The 18,784-nt window shown below is 47.0% G+C and overlaps 2 protein-coding genes across 4 annotated transcripts in view; one reads left to right on the top strand and one right to left on the bottom strand.

Moving 5' to 3' along the window:
• Positions 1-354: 354 nt before the first annotated feature.
• TMEM243 (transmembrane protein 243) lies at positions 355-10,165 on the top strand. 2 transcript variants are annotated; one of them, XM_069874486.1, is made up of 5 exons: positions 355-480; positions 6,835-6,885; positions 8,737-8,841; positions 8,950-8,994; positions 10,004-10,165. In XM_069874486.1, exons 1-5 carry the CDS (start codon positions 382-384, stop codon positions 10,124-10,126), a joined length of 423 nt encoding a protein of 140 aa, XP_069730587.1. In that variant the 5' UTR covers positions 355-381; the 3' UTR covers positions 10,127-10,165. The 2 variants fall into 2 exon arrangements, with proteins under 2 accessions (XP_069730587.1, XP_069730667.1); XM_069874566.1 differs by lacking the exon at positions 8,950-8,994.
• Positions 10,166-10,227: 62 nt separating this feature from the next.
• Positions 10,228-18,784, bottom strand: part of DMTF1 (cyclin D binding myb like transcription factor 1) — a 29,869-nt gene continuing 21,312 nt past the window's right edge. The window contains exons 13-17 of one of the 2 annotated variants that reach the window (XM_069874245.1): positions 17,580-17,665; positions 16,794-16,952; positions 15,698-16,084; positions 12,625-12,772; positions 10,228-11,862 (exon numbers count right to left, since the gene is read on the bottom strand). In XM_069874245.1, the coding sequence (XP_069730346.1) occupies positions 11,753-11,862; positions 12,625-12,772; positions 15,698-16,084; positions 16,794-16,952; positions 17,580-17,665 (890 nt within the window). In that variant the 3' untranslated portion in view covers positions 10,228-11,752. The remainder of the gene's footprint in view (positions 11,863-12,624; positions 12,773-15,697; positions 16,085-16,793; positions 16,953-17,579; positions 17,666-18,784) is intronic. The other variant, XM_069874159.1, reaches the window with a different exon arrangement.

An 18,784-nucleotide genomic window follows, 5' to 3' on the forward strand; every position in this document is an offset into this window, starting at 1 on the left:
GTGGTGAGGGGTCCAGATCTGAACACAGGATTCGAGGAGCGGTCTCACCAGTGCCGAGTACAGAGGGAGAATAACCTCCCTGGACCTGCTGGTCACGCCGTTTCTGATACAAGCCAAGATGCCATTGGCCTTCTTGGCCACCTGGGCCACTGCTGGCTCATGGTCAGTCGCTGTCAACCAACACCCCCAGGTCCCTCTCCTCCAGGCAGCTTTCTAGACAGACTTCTCCTAGTCTGTAGCACTGCACAGGGTTGTCGTGCCCCAAAGGTAGGCGTGTCCCTGTCCCCTCGGGGGGCGTATCCTTGTCCCCTCGGTAGGCCTGTCTCTGTCCCGGGGGGCGTGTCCCGGCGCGCAGCGGGCGCGGAGCGGCGGGGGCGCAGGATGCGGGCGCGCCCCCGCGCCATGGAGGGCTTCTCCGCCCGCGGGTACGGCACCGGCGGCCCCGACAACCGCCCGCTCTTCGGGGAGACCTCGGCCAGGGTAAGGGCTGCGGCGGGGAGGGAAAGCGCTGCGGGGAACCCCCGGGGGAACCCCCGCTTCCTTACCTCCCCCCCCACCTCAGATCCCCCCTTTCCCAGCGCAGAAAATGCAGGAGCCCCCAGCGTCAATCACCCCCCTCAGACACGAAGCGGCTCCTTCCCCAGCACCGCAACGGAGAGGATCCTGCGAGGCATAGGATGGTTTGGGTTGGAAGGGACCTTAAAGATCATCCCGTTCCACCCCCCCTGCCCGCCACAAATCCTGCCGACCGATAAAAAAGCGCCCGTAAAATCAGAAAGCGCCTCCACGGCTCCCCCCCCGAAAGCAAAACAGTGTAGAAAATCAATGAAGCGGCAAGGAAGCGGCACCCCAATGGAAAAATGTAAAAGGAGCCCCCCCAGATTCTTAAAGGAACCCCTCAAACTGCCAGAATTATAAAAAGAGAAGAAAACCAAAACCAAAAACAACCCCCCTCCTGCGCGGTGTCCTGAAACAGGATAGAAATGATGCATCAAAACCACCGCAAACAAACAAAACCAACCCCACATTGAAATAAAACCCCACACATCCCCAGCCCCCCTGAGCAACTACCCCTTCCCCCGAAAAAAACAAGCGCCTGAAACAGTACCCTCCTTCCCCCAAAGAAATAAAGTTCCTAATAACCCCCAGCCCCCCTTCCCCAGGGAAGGCAGAAGAGCGGGGCTCAGGGTGCAGAGCCCCCCAGGTGAGGGTCCCCCCGGCCAGGGCTCTGTGGCTCTGCAGCCCCCCCAGTGCAGGACTAAGGGCTGCAGCACCTTGAGCTGCGTCTTACCCAGCTTTGGGGGTGGTGGTGTCTTTGCTGGGGATGGGAGGCTGCTTTTGGTGCTTTCCTGGTAATTAATTAATTTTCCTCGGTGGGGGCTGACATGGCCAACACTTCGGGGGGCAATTCCCCGTAAGCCGCTCAGCCAGAGAGCTTTTGGCATGGGTTGATGCTGCTTCAAGGGGCTGCGCTGGGAAAGGGGATCCCTTGGGGGTGCCCAGCATCGAGATCCCTCGGGAATTGCGTTACCCAGCAATGTGCATCCATTTCCCATGGAATGATGGCAGTTCATGGCAGGGTTTGTCCCCTGTGTGGGTTTGGAGGGGCAAGCTGAAATTGTGCTGAGTTCTTCATGAAAGCGTATGTTGTATAAATGCAACATCCCAACCCCCCAATGCAGATAAAATGATAATGTTGATTAAAACCATAAATAAAGTGATAGCAGCTAGATTTGGAGGGAGAAAAAGAATGATGTGAGATAGGAGGAGGATGGGGGCACCTCTGAGAAGATGAATTGAGGGGGGACGGGTCTCCCTGTCAGCAGGTGCCAGCCCTGATGGGGAGCACTGGAGGTGAGGGGACCTTCCCCACTGTGTCCTGTGTGGGGATCGTGGTGGGATATTGGGAAGCAGCCTCCAGGGTTGGGGACTTTTGGCAACCAGGAGCAGGCAGCGATCCTGGCAGGTAAACCCCAAACTTTCCAGCTCAAATTAAGCCTTCAATCCCTGACCCCCTATCTCTTTCTGGTTGAGGTTCTGCTCTTGAAGGAGAGTAGTAAATAATAAACATCAAATGCTAATCCCGATTCCTGGTCTCAAATGGGGATCCGGTGTCCTGCACACCACCCCCTCCCCATCCCCTGCGGTCTTACTGGTGTTTTTGGAACCTGTTGTGTGGGACCAGTGGCAGCTGATGGTCTCTCGCTGCCATAGCTGAGTCTGATGGTTGAAGGACCATTGATGCTGGTGTGGGGTGGTTTCCTCCATGATTCACTGGGGTTGCTTAGAGACAGATGCTGCTGAGGTCCAGAGCTGGAAGTGTTCCATCTTGGAAAAAAAGTAAAACTAAAGTTTGCTTTAAAATAGGAGGAGGGCTGCTGGGAGAAGCACATCTGCCTGTACCCTATCTCTGCTTGTGGGTCTCTGCAAGTGACGGTCAGCGCTGGCAAACCGGGACCCTCTGCTTGGGCTGGGCACAAGGCCATGGGGAGAGGCAGGAGCATGATCCAGCTGCTCCTGCCAAGCTCACTGTGCTGTGCCAGTGGCCGAGCAGAGGCTGGGGTCAAGTTAGTGCTGAAAAGGTCTCTGGTGGGAAAGGTGTAGCAAGGCGATGCTGGTGAATGCCAAGAGCTCTGGATTCAGCTGTGGTTACTACGGATGCAGCACTGGCAGCGAGTGTATGTGAGATGATGCAAAGCAAAGTAAGGTGGTAAAGAGGAGACCGAGCATCTCAGATGCAGGAGTTCTTGAAAAAGAAGTTGAAAGTAGGAGTTGCCTGGGTTCCTCTGTGATAGGAGAATCATGGAATCATAGAATGGTTTGGGTTCAAAGCGATCTTAAAGATCATCTAGTACCAACCCCCTTCCCATGGGCAGGGACACATCCCATCAGACCAGGCTGCTCAAGGCCCCATCCAACCTGGCCTTGAACGCTTCCAGGGATGGGGCAGCCACAACTTCCCTGGGCAACCTGTGCCAGTGCCTCACTGCCTTCATTGTGAAGAATTTCTTCCTAATGTCTAATTTAAATCTTCCCCTTCCAATTTAAAGCCATTCCCCCTCGTCCTATCAATACACACCCTTGTAAAAAGTCCCTCCCCACCTTTCTTGTAGTGCCCCTTCAGGTACTGGAAAGTCACTATAAGGTCTCCCTGGAGGCTTCTTTTCTCCAGGCTGAACAACCGCAACTCTCTCAGTCTCTCCTCATAGCAGAGGTGCTCTGGCCCTCTGATCATCTTTGTGGCTCTTCTCTGAACCTGCTCCAACAGATCCATATCCTTCTTATGTTGAGGATTCCAGAACAGGACACTATTCCAGGTCGGTCTCAGAAGAGCAGAGTAGAGGGGGATGATCACCTCTCTAGACCTGCTGGCCACAGGGAGCGTTTAAATATAACCACGTGGTTGTTAATTGATGTGGGCTGGAAGCAGAAGGCAATAGAAAGAGACTCCAAGAGTGCTCCAAGATGGGAATGAGGAGCCTTCAACAGCGTTTCCACATGCCTTGCAGGGGGAGCATGGCCAGTGTGGTCTGAGCCCAACTCTTCTCATGGGTAGCATACACTGTCTGCTACTCCCTGCAGTTTAACCTGGCACTGGGTTAAGGTGTCCCCTATGGCTACAGTGGGCTAGCATCCTGCTGCGATCGCTGCTGACCATCTGGACTTGCTGATGTAAGGCACAAAAATGGCTTTTCTGTCACACCTGCAGAGATGCCACCAGGTACCCACCTTCCAGGGGAACAGCCTGTTGTCCCATCATGAACAAGCCTCTGCTGGGAGCTTGTTCCACATGGGCTTGACCCACAAGCTGCTAACTTGTGGGACGTGAGGTACCAAGCTGGCACAAAGCTGTTGCTCTGTTGAAGTCTGTGCTGCAGGCGCAGTGGTGCACGAACACCATCAGCGCTGCCTTGGTTTCCTTGTTGCTCAAAGTAACCCTGACCCAAATGATCTTGGATTGCGCCCTCCTCCTTTGCAAGGACTTGATGCTTCCTGACCTTATCTCCTTCGCCCAGAGGCAGCTGGAGGGAGACCTCTGTGCCACAGCAGCTCCCTGCAGCCAGCCTGGGCCTCCAGCTTCTGCAACACCCTCCCTGGTGTAGGAGGGGAGGGCAGAAACCCTTCTGTTATGAAATGCAACTTGTGCAACCCTGAGACATGGGATTCATCACTTGTCTAGTGAACAGGTTGCTGTGTCTTGTCTGCTGGCTGGCTGAACAGGGATCCCCATCAGCGCATCATGTGCTGCCGAGCTGTATCATAAGTTAATGTCTGCATGTGAGCACCCTGAGCCAGTACAGGTGACCTCCAGCAGTCTGCATGCTCACTGTTGCGTTGTGCATGTTGCTTTGGTTTTTGTCTTTTTTTTTCCTCTGGCAGCTACCATAATATGTAGTTATACTGGAGAAAAATCCTCCCTGAATCAGCTGTGCTGGTTGCAAAATCTGGGTGGCGTGGCTTGTAGGACACGTGGCTCGTGCCAGCCCATTCCTGCGTGCCTGGTATCCACGAGTGCCTGCCTGGGCTGGGCTGCGTGCTCGGACACGGTGCAGAGGTGAAAGGCTCCGTCATCCCCAATCCCTTTAGCCGTCTCGGCCTCTGCTTGTGTATTTTTAACCTTTTTGCTGTGCTAAGCTGCCTTGGGGCTGAAGGGTCAGCGGGCACTGGGGAATACAGCCTCTTGCTGCTTTGACAAGCCTGGGATTTCAGGATCAGTGGCTCTAATCCCAGATCCTGAAATACCTTCTTCTGCCAGTAGCGCATTTGGAAAATTTTAGTGACCGTGTATTTGACCGCAGGGAAGAGGATGCCCTGACCCACAGGACTGGCTGCTGCATGGCAAGGCTGCTCTGCAAGTTGGCATCCACACGCGATCCGTCTGTCTCTGCTATCGCTTGGAGATGAGAGGTCCCCGTGCCAGGGGGATGGTATCTCCTGCAACCCATGAAACAGGCAGAAAGGTTTGCTTTGTGGGCACCACGAAGTCCAACCCATCATTTTCTCCTGACAGACCAGTCTCTGTCCTGGCAAAACAAGTGAATTCTCCCCATGTCAAAATTGCCACCCTCCAAGTCTCTAGTTAATTAGGAGAAACCTAATCATGGCTGAGTTTCTGGCTGGTGTATCCTGTCCACAGAATCATGGAATGGTTTGGGTTGAAAGCGACCTCTAAAGGTCATCTAATCCAACTGCCCTGCCATAATCAGGCATATTTTGCATGAGATCAGGTTGCTCAGAGCCCTGTCCAGCCTGACCTGATGCTGCTGCTGCGTCAGCAACGCTTTGAGCAGAATCACCGATGAGGAGAAAGGGTTTGTGCCTCTGGCACAGGAGGTGTTGGTGACCTCTGTGATTTCTCCCTTCCCACTGCTGTGCGCCCCGGGTTTGGGGCCTCTGAGCTGTAGGAGCGTCAGTGGTCCAGGTTTACCTAGAGGAATTTACATAGAAGAGGTTTTAAGGGCTTTGCTTGCTGTGGTCATTTCCCTTTGGGATGAACATGATCAGGGCGCAGCATCCGCTTATTACTAAACCACAAGCTTGGGCAACCAAGCTCCACCGAGCCTCAGGTGAGGTCTGGTGGTTTCCTGTGAGCCAAGAGCATGTTTGGCTCTCTTGCCTCCTCCTCTTTGCTCTTTCCTCCTGCCTCACTGCTGCCATGTGTTACTTCTTCACAACCTGAGGCATGAGGCACTATAAATCAGCTTCCAAAATGCCATGTCAGGAGAGGAGGGAGGATGCGTGACCGAGTTGGAGGGAAACCTGGGTTGCCCTGCCTGCTGGCTGGAATGTTTTTGGATGAGATGCTTTCGCTGCTCCAACTCTCACAAATGACTCTTCTCACTTTTTTTTAACCATAACTCTTTAATGACTGTCAGTATAATTAATTGAAGTTCTGGGGTTTTCCGCTCTGCGCAACTTCTCTGCTGTTCTTCTTGCATTTTATTTGGGGACCGAGCCATCTGGGGTGTTACACCTGACTGCTCCAGTGCTGGGACAGATGTTTATACTCAGAGCAGCACCATGAAGAAAAGCAGGAGGCGGGTATCCTGGCGGGGTTGGGAATAGTCTCCTTTTCATCAAGTTATTTCTTGCTCCAGCGAGTGTGTCAGCCTGGGGATCCTGCCCTGGGTGCTCCTCTGAGCCCACAGTCATGCAGCCTGGTGTCACTGCGGGTCCCTGTCCCCATACCATCTAGGGTGTAATTGCGATGCCAGCACTGAGGGATGTGTCTTCCCAGGTTCAAAAAGCTTGTTTTCTCCCATCTAAATGTTTTATACTGTTGGGAGGAGCAGAAAGAAGGAGCGGGGGATATCTGTCCATCCAAGCACGGCCACCCTGGGGCGCGTTTGGGAATGTTGGTGTTATGGGGGAGCATCTGGGGAGGGACAGACACTTCACCTCATTGCCAGGAGCCCGCAAATTCCCCCCCAAGACACCGTCAAGCTATTCACTCTCAGGCCCTGAGGCTAAAACAAGCTTTTTCTGACAACCTCCATCTGCACATTCCTACTTTAAAAAAAAAAAATTAAACAGGGTTTGCACAACTGTAGTTGATCTAAATGTAGTGAAGAAGCCGGTTGCGAAAGAGCAAATGTACTGCACAAGTGCTTGGCCAGTACAACCTCCCTGAGGCCCATGGAGCCACAGGAAACTTTCCTGCGGGGCAGAGCTGACCAGGGAGCCTCAGTACTGCTGCTGGGTGTCCTGGGGATAATGTGGGTCCAGGCTGCTGCAGTGCTCTCTGTGTTGTTGGTTATACCGGGTTGTTTTATGTCATTTTGGGCTTGGTTTTTTTTTGGCAAGGCATGAGTGTGACTCCTCTCTCTTTTTCAGGACAGAGTCATCAATCTAGTTGTTGGTGGCTTAACATCCTTGCTGCTTGTAGTAAGTATCTCCCATCCCATCTCATATTGCCAGTGACAAGTGGGGTTCCCCAGGGCTCAGTGCTGGGTCCAGCCCTGTTCAATGTCTGCATCAATGACCTGGATGAAGGCATCGAATGCACCCTTAGCAAGTTTGCGGACGACACTAAGCTGGGTGGAAGTGTCGATCTGCTGGAGGGTCGGGAGGCTCTGCAAAGGGATCTGAACAGGCTGGACCGCTGGGCGGAGTCCAATGGCATGAGGTTTAACAAGGCCAAATGCTGGGTCCTGCACTTGGGGCACGACAACCCTGTGCAGTGCTACAGACTAGGAGAAGTCTGTCTAGAAAGCTGCCTGGAGGAGAGGGACCTGGGGGTGTTGGTTGACAGCCGACTGAATATGAGCCAGCAGTGTGCCCAGGTGGCCAAGAAGGCCAATGGCATCTTGGCTTGTATCAGAAACGGCGTGACCAGCAGGTCCAGGGAGGTTATCCTCCCTCTGTACTCGGCACTGGTGAGACCGCTCCTCGAATACTGTGTTCAGTTCTGGGCCCCTCACCACAAGAAGGATGTTGAGGCTCTGGAGAGAGTCCAGAGAAGAGCAACAAAGCTGGTGAAGGGGCTGGAGAACAGGCCTTATGAGGAGCGGCTGAGAGAGCTGGGGTTGTTTAGCCTGGAGAAGAGGAGGCTGAGGGGAGACCTCATTGCTCTCTACAACTACCTGAAAGGAGGTTGTGGAGAGGAGGGAGCTGGCCTCTTCTCCCAAGTGACAGGGGACAGGACAAGAGGGAATGGCCTCAAGCTCCGCCAGGGGAGGTTTAGGCTAGACGTTAGGAAAAAATTCTTTACAGAAAGGGTCATTGGGCACTGGAACAGGCTGCCCAGGGAGGTGGTTGAGTCACCTTCCCTGGAGGTGTTTAAGGCACGGGTGGACGAGGTGCTGAGGGATATGGTTTAGTGTTTGGTAGGAACGGTTGGACTCGGTGATCCGGTGGGTCTCTTCCAACCTGGTTATTCTGTGATTCTGTGATTCTGTGATATTTTGTGCCTCTCTTAAGTGACGGGGTGAAAAGCAGAGCTCTTCCCCAAAATGGGCAGTGAAATTTCCCTGACTGAACAGGCTGTGGTTTGGAGCTCAGGTAGTCGCTTTGGGGTGCAACTCTCTTGTGAAGTTCTTTGACAACAGGGGACGGAGAATACCTTTCTTCCAGCCATGATTTAAGGTCTGGCTGTGCAATAAGAAGCCCCAAGGCTGAGGGGAGATTGTCTGTCCCCTGAAAGTGAGGCTGGGTGAGATGGCCAAGTCCTTATAACACAGGAGAACTCGTTTACTTCTCTAGATTTCCTTTTATTTATGACATTTCCCTCTGTTTATAGATCATGGGAGTTTTTCCAAAGTCACTTTGTCCCAGGCTGCGCTTTCCACAAGCTTTAAAGATAAACCTAACACTATTGTGACTGGAGAGCATCAGTTGGTGCTCCATGCCCGCAGCATTGTTTGCAAGCTGAGGTGCAAGGAGGCACTAGGACAGCCAAGGTGCCGGCTGGTGGAAAGCTTGGCTGAAGGGATGCTCTGCACACCCGTGCCTGCTGGCTCCCTGGGTGTTTGGAGGATGCCTTCCAGCAACGAGCCAGAGCAGCCAAGTTTTCAATCATTGTTTTTCCCCCACCCCCTAAGACTGCAGTTGTGCCAAGGCAGGTTTCCTCTAGTTGTTTTCATTTCCCTCCAGCTTTTCACATGGTGGGATTTAAAGAGCAGGGACGGGTGTGCAGAGCTGGACACGAGCGCTGTGGTTTGCCAGCAGACAGGGAGAGCCTTTCTTACAGCAGCTCTGAAAGGAGCTAAGTCTTCCTCTTTGTTTTCCTCCATACAGGTCACTCTAATCAGTGCTTTTGTCTTCCCGCAACTACCTCCAAAACCTGTGAATGTATTTTTTGCTTTCTGCATCTCCTTGTGTTGCATTTCTGCTGCCATACTTGTAAGTACCACCACCTTTGCTGTGCAGGCTTTTGAGTGTATGACTGAGGATGAAATTTAAATAAAATCTGTTTTATGTGGTACTGCCTTCTTTTTTGCACTCTCTTAGAAAAGCTTTCCTGCCTCCATAAAACCAGTTGGCAATGAAAGAGTAGTAAGTGGTTTCATATCTACTGAAAATGTGTGAACTAAGTCAACTTCCACAGACTAGTTGTGATGTCAGACATGTCACCTCCATGACGATGCCACCTGTAGCTGCCACTGGAGACAAAGTAGGAAAGTGCAGAGCAGAGCAGTGAGATGAGAACACAGAGATGGATTGTGCTGCATAAAACTACGGGAGGAGCAAAGCACTTGCAGACATCACTGACCTTGCAGATGCAGAGGGGATGAGCTCCTGTGCCAAGAGCTACAGCCAGTAGCATTTAATCTGGGTAGCAGCCGAGGTTCCTCTACTCAAGAGTTGTGGCATCCCAGGAGAGTTGGTCCTGATCACTGGCAAAGCGAACTAGCAGGTCAGAGTTCGTAGCATGGTTTGGGTTGTAAGGGACCTTCAAAGATCATCTAGTACCACCCCCTGCCATGGGCAGGGACACCAGTGGCTCCTTGCTCTGCTGTAGCTTTTCACACTTGGAGCATTCTCCTTCCCCGAGCTGAGCAAGCTGGGAAGTTGTTCTGCATTGCCCAGTCAGCACCAGTTCCTGGTTCTATGGCTGGTAGCCAGGAGACTGCCCAAAGCAGATTGTGTGGTGCGAAACCCGATGTTTGCCCTGATCAACCAGTTCTGAATCCTTAAAAAACAAACCACTCATCCTCTTCATCAAAGCTGATACAATAACCCATGTCTTCATAACTAACCTGGCACCCTGGTTTCACAAACAGCCTTGTTTTCAGAAGAAACACCTTGCCAAATTCTTGCTTGTATTCCACAAGCATGCTAAGAAAATAGAGGTCGTATTTCTTAATTGCTAAGAAAAGTAGCTGAACTCCACACCAGATCTTCTCTGATCAGATGAAGCTGTGTTGTTTTACAGGAAAGAAAACCCAAAACAAAACAAAATGACCAACAAACCAACTTCTAGAAGCTGCCAGTTCAGTTTCTATAGAAAGTTTCCTCATAAGAGGTACCTGGCCTTTTAATATGAACCCCTTCTCTCTTCTAGATCTACTGGTATCGACAAGGAGACCTGGAACCTAAATTTAGGAACCTAATTTACTATATATTATTTTCTATCGTCATGTTATGCATATGTGCCAACCTGTACTTCCATGAAGTAGGTAAATGATGGACACTGGAAATACCCAGCGATGATGCTACTTCAGCTCAGCTCTCAGCTCTGCTCGAGACATTTCAGTGAGGACTATCTGCCTGAGAGAAAAGAAATGGGTTGTGCAAGGCTAAACCAGTACATGATTTTCATGTAAATGTATATGTAATGTCCCTCTTGTTGGGGAGAATTATTGCCATAAGATGTGATATTCTGCTTTTTTTTGAAGAGCTACTGTTGCACTTAATGAGCATTCCAGTTGTACTGATGTTTCAGAATGGCACAAGCTTTTTCATTTTGGAAAAAACTGCATTTTTTATTACTGTACAAAAACTGCAGCATTGCAAGGATCTGTAGCAGTATAAATAAATGGCATCTTACAGTTACGTAAGACAAATACTCTTTATTTCGTTTAAACTGAATATACAATTATTTCTGTTCCCTAGGCAACCATTTGAAACTACAACTTATTTTTCACATTAACAAAACCACAGACTGAAAAAGACCAACTCTTGATTATGAAGAGCTAATTACAGAAATAAATAAAATAATTTATACACAAGTCTTTAGTTTCTATAGCTTTTTCTCTCCATCCCTAGCTAACAGGCTGTTGCTCAGCCTAGTGTCTGTTTCAACCCTTGCGTGTAGGAATTACTTGGCTCTTCCTTTGCCTCGGGGCCTGATGCCCAAATTCTCCTACAGAGATTTCTCCAAGCCTTTGCCACCTCTACCCCACCCCCCCAGCTACTAACTTGCGCACAAATCACCTCTGGAGAGGTGGCTGGTAGTGTCACGTAAACAGGAGAGAGGCAAATGTTCCAGCCTACTCTCAACAATCTTCAAAGCAGCTACAAGCTTGTGGGGGGAGGCTGGTAGGTCCCAGTAGCTTCCCTTTCTCATAGCCCTTCCCTTTTTATTCAGCTTGCTGTAGTGATGAAAGAAAGGCAAAATAAAAAAATAACATTAAAAAATTCCACAAGTGATCTTTCTGAGCTGTGTCCGTTGCCAGCAACGGACTCCTCAGGAACAAGCAAATCAGGCAAGTCCCATAAGCACCTGTGTCTTCTTCCTATGCCGCAGACATACTAACAGCCAGATGAGATGGGAATACAGACCACTCCTTCACGACGCTGCCCATGCTCCCTGAAGTCTTTGATGGAATACATTTCTTCCTGAAATGTAACAGTCTCTTACTCTATGTATTACAAGAGTCAGTAAGTGCAGCAGTCCTCACCCATTCTTCATGAAACATGTGCAAACTAATTCCTGCTGCAGCACTAAGAGGCTACAGTCCACAATCCTTGACTCCTGTCCAGTTTCCCAGATGTGCAACTCGGCACACGGGTAACAAGTCAGATCAGAATCGACCGTGTGGATCCCAGCAGTGAGCACTGCAACAGATTCTTTAAGACACAGCAACACCCTGGCTGAGACGTCGTACATCAGGCTTCGGTTGGCTGCTCTGTAACCCTTTACAAATGAGGTAAATAGCCTGAGCAGAGAAAGTGCACGGTAGTCATTGCAAACTGGAAGTTTCTCTTTAAAGACACGGACTGACTACTGTCTTTGGAAGTGTGGCACAGGGCTGTAACTAACTTCACAATGCAAACATAGTCAATAGAAAATGAACACGATGACTGCTTCTCAGTGACAGCTCACTAAATCCTCAACATCTTTTGAATCTTCTGAGTCAGGACTGCCAAGTGATGAGCCGATAATGTGTGAGCCATCCCCGTGATGCTGTAGAATGGGATCTGTCAAGAGAAACAATACTTATTTACTGTTCCCTTATAACAAGACATAAAGCACACTCTTAAGAGATACAAAATGCAGACTGTTGCTCAAACTAGTCAGTTCTTAATTTCTAGTTTCAGTGTAAGCTTGATTGATGCAACCGGTGACTCCCATTTGGATTCATCAGGTATTACTGTATCAGGCCTAGTCCTGACCCTCTGACGGCCCTGCCTCTGGAAAGGAGTATTTGTTAGGTGCAGCAGTGGGACAATGTATCTGCGTGGCTTCCAAGCCTGAGATGACTCTTGGCATTGGGAAGCCTTGCACAAGGCAGCAAGACCTTCCAGGTGAGTGCAGTGCAAACACTCCCCACAAACAGCCCAGCCTTCCACCACGAAAGGCGTCAAGTGCATTTCTGATGCCTCTGTTCTTCTTTCAAATTAGAAACAACTTTCATTCAAGCACCAGGCATGAAGAAATGCACGCTAAACAAAAAGTTACTCATTAGCCTAGGTGTACAAATTCAAAGCTCAAGGGTGATGGAAACAGCTCAGCAAGTGAAGCAGCTGCTGTTCCAATGCTTTTCACATAAGGTTAAGTAGAATTTTCTTCTACTGATATACGTGGGGTAACCAGTTTGCTGAAGTTTCGTAGTAATGACATGGAAAACTATTTAAAAGGAAAGCAAAGATCTATAAAGCGCTGTTTACAGAACGCAAGATTGCCATACTGCTTTAATGAATTGTAGCTGCTGCATCAGCCAAATGAATGGACTGACATACCTGTTAGAGTTGTCAGAGGCAAGACTGATTCACTGTCTATATCATCTGTCGCCTGGATAAAACTGTGAGAAGAAGGAACAATAAGCACAGTCTCATCATCTATTGTAGGCTGATCAACTTGTTCTTCTATTGTTGGAGAACCCAGGTCCTGCACAACACAAAACAACAGGACATCAGATTGTATTCGTGGTAGCATAAACAGAAAGCCTGCTTTGGTCAGCAATACTCCATAATAAGCAACAGACTCCCTGGATTAATTTTATCTTGTTATATTCAACTGTCAGCATCTGAGCTAGTTTACTTCAGCATTTATAGGGCATGTATTATCCTAGGGCAGGCATCTAAAAGCAAAATGAGAATTCTACCCTGTGAGGAGTATGAAGGTGGGGGAGAGGAAAAGGGAGGCTGCAAGGTAGTGATAATATGTTCTCTTGGGTGCCAAACATTTTGTCTCTAAAGATGAACAATTATGCTTTCCCACTGCTCACTATCTGTATTCTGAGATACTGACCAATACCTGTACAGCACTTACAGCTCCACAAAGGCAACAGCTTTACTTGAACTTGACACTTAGCTTCACAAATCCTGCTTCTGTGTCAAGTTTTAACTACGCACAGAGCTCAAACCACCCATTTTAATTGCTGTGCCTTGCTTGCCCTGTAACTTGCTGACTGTAAGGTGGCTCCAGACTTTCTTAGCTGAGCTTTATTCACAGAATCATAGAATCACAGAATAACCAGGTTGGAAGAGACCCACTGGATCATCGAGTCCAACCATTCCTATCAAACACTAAACCATGCCCCTTAGCACCTTGTCCACTCGTGCCTTAAACACCTCCAGGGGAGGTGAATCAACCACCTCCCTGGGCAGCCTGTTCCAGTGCCCAATGACTTTCTGTAAAAAATTTTTTCCTAATGTCCAGCCTAAACCTCCCCTGGCGGAGCTTGAGGCCATTTCCTCTCGTCCTGTCCCCTGTCACTTGGGAGAAGAGGCCAGCACCCTCCTCTCTACAACCTCCTTTCAGGTAGTTGTAGAGAGCAATGAGGTCTCCCCTCAGCCTCCTCTTTTCCAGGCTAAACAACCCCAGCTCTCTCAGCTGTTCCTCTTAATTATTGTATCAAAAAGTTGGCAAGACAATGATTCCTTCAATGTATCCTTGACAAACTGTCAATACCCCCACCCTCTTTCAGTTCCATAACAGCTGCTGCTCCTGCTGCCTCTACCTTCTTTTGCAGTGCTAGCACCGAAATGGCAGTGAGGCTTACTCAGGGTCACAGCACACTCCAGTGGACTCCTGATTCGGCCAACACAGTGAAAAAGACATCTTAGATAGTACTGCAAGAATAAGCAAAGATATGTGGATTTTGGTTTTTTTTTTTTTCAAGTGTAACATGCCTAAGGTTTGTTCACGCTTCAGGAATCACTGATGCAGGATGTCTGCAAATGCTGCTGCCAGAATGGAAGGTTTTACCCTCGTTTACAAAGGCAGCAGGAAGTGTTCAGGAGAGCCTACAGCACCCTCTGTTCACAAAGATCCTCAAGTGCCTCCATGTAGTTTTGTAGAAAAACACGTTTCCCTACATAGTTACACAATATTTTTGCAAAAGCAACTGCCTGAAAACCCCTTCCCTGGTGCTGCTGAAGAGGAGCTGACTACCTGTGCTGCAGCTCAGTGAGACTTGGTTCTAACGTGTACCCATTCATGCAAGGCACAGAACGCCTGACCTGCAAGGGCCGCCTTCTGCAGAGAGCACAGCTGAATGCACCCACAATAAGCAGTATGGTGCAAGGCTTGAAACTGGGAAAAGGAGGCGTGAAAAACTAAAGAAGCCATTGTGGCAAATGGGCGCCTTTCCCAGCCAGAAATAATAGAATCCTGCAGCATGGCTCCCTGCTTCCCACTACTCACACCTGTAGTGACAGCACCAGCAAATGCATAAATATAACACTGACTTAAGAAAGCAAAATTGAGTTATCTCTTTCTAAGTGAACTATCTGTGCAAAGTTACTAATTTCCTAGAATTTAAACAGACATCAAACTTGAATCTGACTAGAGTAAGGCAAATTAGAATTACAAACTCATTTGCTTTTCTGTATAGAAAAAAACAACTTTAGTATCTCTTTATATCCTGCTAGCAATACGCAATTTCTACAAAGCTTAATTAGAATCACAGAATCATTAAAGTTGGAAAAAGACCTCTAAAGCTCATCACGACTATGTCAACCATGAGACAAGCAATAAAATGGGAGAATAAACCCCAGCTTTAGATGTGTTCAAGATGCAAACAGTTAGGCAGTAGCAGACTGCTGAGACACACAGAGGTCCTCCTCTTTGTAAAAGCATAATGGATAAGTACTGTCTATTGACTTCTTCAAAGACAAAGCCTAACACAGTCCAAGCATACCAACAATGGATTTTCAAGACTGATAAAGTAGAACTACAGCAACTGTAAAGCAATTTTAGAGAACAGGATGGAGTATTTGAATCTAACTCATAACTTGCTACAGCCTAACCTAATCAAGCTTCTAAGAAAAGAGGTTATTTTCCACTCACTGAAGATAATTACCTTCTTTATAACATGCCCCTAGAAATATGTCAGTATATTCATAGAACAAAAGCTAAATACCTCATCCCCCTTCCTCAGCACTCTATCTACCTGTAAAGTATGCGTGTTGGACAATTAACAGCCTAGTTTAAAGTGACAGCATCAAATAATAGTAATTGGACTAAGGCAACCGTGTGGTGACACTAATATTCCTGCTTTCCACAGTTGTCGTGCAAAAAGCACTCTGAGTAGTGAAGCAACTCCACAGCCAGTGAGGTATTTGATGCTCCAGGTGAAGTAAAATATAAGCCTTTCTTCCAAATTAAATCCTATCACTTATGTAAACATAACATACTAATAACAAAGCTCAAGGATAGAGGATCTGAACAAAATGCTCTTAGAACTATGATGCACATGAAATCACTGACATAATCACGCAAATAGCTCAACATAAAGGGTAAAAGTTGCAATGAAATCATTCTCCCTGCAGCAGTTAGGAAAATATGAAGCATTATGCACTCCCTTACCTCTGTAACGTAAGCGCTGGGTAAATCAGAGTGAGAATCTTCTTCCTGTTTCAGGCTGGCATCTGAAATCTCTTCCTCAGTCCTTACCATGACTCCATCCATCAGTTCACTACTATTCCTGCTGTTGAATTTGGAGGCATCATCTTCACTGTAGGCTGATGGCTCTTCGTCACTCAGCTTGGACTGATGGATATCATCCGGGAAAGTATTTGTTTCGAGGGTATCATGAGGATCCGTCAGGTCAGCTGACTGAATGTCTGAATCAACACTAAGTTCTGCCTGAGTGACGGAGGAGGAGATATCTTCAGCAGCAACGGTGCGAATTATGACACTTGGCGTGTGGCACTGCACTGTGACATTGTCACTTGTATTTAACAAGTGCTCTGGCTGTGAGCAGTATTTGCAAAAAGAGACACAAACAAAAGACATTAGAGACGTTCCTCCAAGTACCTTCAAATCTTTCAGCAGAAGGATTCAAAGAACTCATTACTAAGCGTAATTTAGAGTTTTACAGATATGATAGCAGAGCCCAGATCATCTGTTGGCCTTTTGTGGCCTTAAATGCTGAATTTGTAAACTCAATTTGGTGTCAACTGTTCTATAATTCACAAATAAAGTAAATACGTAATACAAGACAGAAGCAATTGTTCAGGTGAGGATTGCTGTAGACTTTTTTTCCTGATTTCTATATCACTTTTGTTATTCAGTCTCCAATTTGCTTTCCCATCCCTCCTGCTAATAAAAGCGATAATGTGTCACTACTGCACAAGTTTTGTGAACACCCACGCTCGTTTGCGAGAGCACCATCAGGAAATCAGTGTTTTGTTTTGGTGGGAGAAGCCACTAGATGGAGACACCATGTTCAGCCACAGCGAGAACTAAGTTGCTTACTGAGCTGCTTTCAACCAACTTGAAGTTGCTTTTTAAAAAAAACATAGAAAACTAAATTCTCACTCTCAGTGTTTTAAGCAAAGTAACATTGTTATGACTTGAGAACTGCTCTACAAATTTAACATGCAAATACAGGGCCCTGCATTATGTTCTTTCCCCTCCCCCCTGCCCAAACTCCAATCCTTTCACTGCTCAAAATACACACCGATAAGGCATGAACTATGATCTGTTCTGGGGAGGCTGGAGCAGTGGCAGCCGTTAGGGTCATGGTAGGACTAGTCGTCAGTGTTAAGGGAAGGCCTTGGCTTGAGCTGGTCTGTAGTAAGTATGTACCTGGTGTTCCAGTTGGCTGGAGATGGAAAGACTACAAAAAACAATACAAGTTTAATACCCAAATACATTGCTTTCCTGGACCACATGGTGCACCCAGAGCATGCTTATTTACATAAACTAGCTAACTAACTCCCCTGGAAAACAAACACGCTGCACTCGAGAAATAGAAAGAAACTAATCTCTAGCTACCAAGACAAATATTACGTCTAAGAGTCAAGCAGGACTGCACTATGCTGCACAACAGCAGGTAAGAAAGAATAAATTCAATTTAGTCTTAAAAAGTGAAACAGAAACTGTGCTATGAATTACAGTACAAGGGAACTGAGAGAATCTTTACTTGTTGGGAGCTTCCTTTGGCTCCATTACGTTGGATTTCAAATAAAACCATGAGCACTAAGGTATTAAACTTCACAGCACTAAGGTATTAAGACAGATTTAATGCATTTAACTGTAATTCACATTTTACTCCACAGCCCTAATTAATTAGACCTTTGGAAATATATTTTGCTATGAACTTTAAAGTTTTAGATCTCTTAACTTCCTCTTTCCACTTGAGAACTGTTCTGGGAAATGCACAGTTCTGTGGTCTAAGAAGTAGCTTTGCTGACAAGAAAAAACACAAAAAACACGGTATCAAAGCCAGTTCTCTGTTACTTACTGGAAGAATTTCAAAGGTCTGTAGTGTTCCACTGTTTAGTGTTATTGTCTCAGAATCAACAGTAGCAGCAGGGGAATCGGTTGAGGCTGCAAAATGAAGAAAAAAAAGAAAAGGAAAGTATGTAAACCAAAATGCTTCAGCCCTGTAGAGAGCATAACATACTATAATTACTACATAGCAGGGTACTGTTAATTTCAGTAGTAAGAAAAAGAAAACTGGCTGCAATCCTAATGACAAGGGTCTCTAATTGCTACTCAAGACACAATACTATTTAAAGAGGGCATTCTACAATCCAAAAATGCAAAAGAACAACATTGTGGTTTTAAAACACAGGGATAAAAGCACAAATAAAGTTAATCTGACATGATCTAATTACTTTCTGTAATAAGATTTTTAAGAGGTTCTGCTGTCACAGTACCCTTTGCATCATATATTACTTGCTTTAAAGTGGTGTCAGGTTCAATATTGCTAAATTTCCCATAGACCCCCTTTTAAAAAAAATATTTTTATCCTTTTCTGCCCTCCACAGCATGTCCACTACTGATGAAACATCAGATGCTCCCCAAGATATTTGGCTACTCTATGTGTTATGACTGCAGTGTATAGAAGTCATAAGTATTCTTACAAGTCTGTAATTATTTATGCAATTATCTCCATTAATTCTTAAAATACCTATGAGAAGCATTAAAAACATATTTGATTTTATAAAAAAACATTACGTATCAGACATTTCAAGACTACCATGTCTAAACAGCTCGTACCCAAAGTTTTATCAAGTATCAAAAAACCTATTCAGAACCGTAATCATGACTTTTACTTCTTGCTAAAAACTCACAAGTTCCAGAAAGACGGAAGCAAATTAATACTTTGTCTGGGATTATCCAGTAATTCCATAAATATTTTTGAAAAGGCAAAAGACCAACATGGCAACAGCAGTACTCCAAGGACTGAAAAGTTGGCCATCTCACACTCCAGTTCTAAGTAGGCTAATTTTGGTCTCTTAAGAAGGTGCAAACTCCGATTTTTGAAGCTTTTATTGTTGTAGTGGCATGTTCAAGGTTTCCTGCTGCAAATTTCCTGGCATCCAGGAGCAGGCATCTGTAAAGTGTTGCCTGTTACCTAGCCAGTTATGTTCATAAGGCTTATAGAAATTACCCCTTTGGAACCATGAGCCTTCCATCAAATAGCAGCAGTGGAGATGACAG

This window comes from Phaenicophaeus curvirostris, chromosome 1, assembly GCF_032191515.1.
Source record: "Phaenicophaeus curvirostris isolate KB17595 chromosome 1, BPBGC_Pcur_1.0, whole genome shotgun sequence".
Lineage (NCBI taxonomy): Eukaryota > Metazoa > Chordata > Aves > Cuculiformes > Cuculidae > Phaenicophaeus > Phaenicophaeus curvirostris.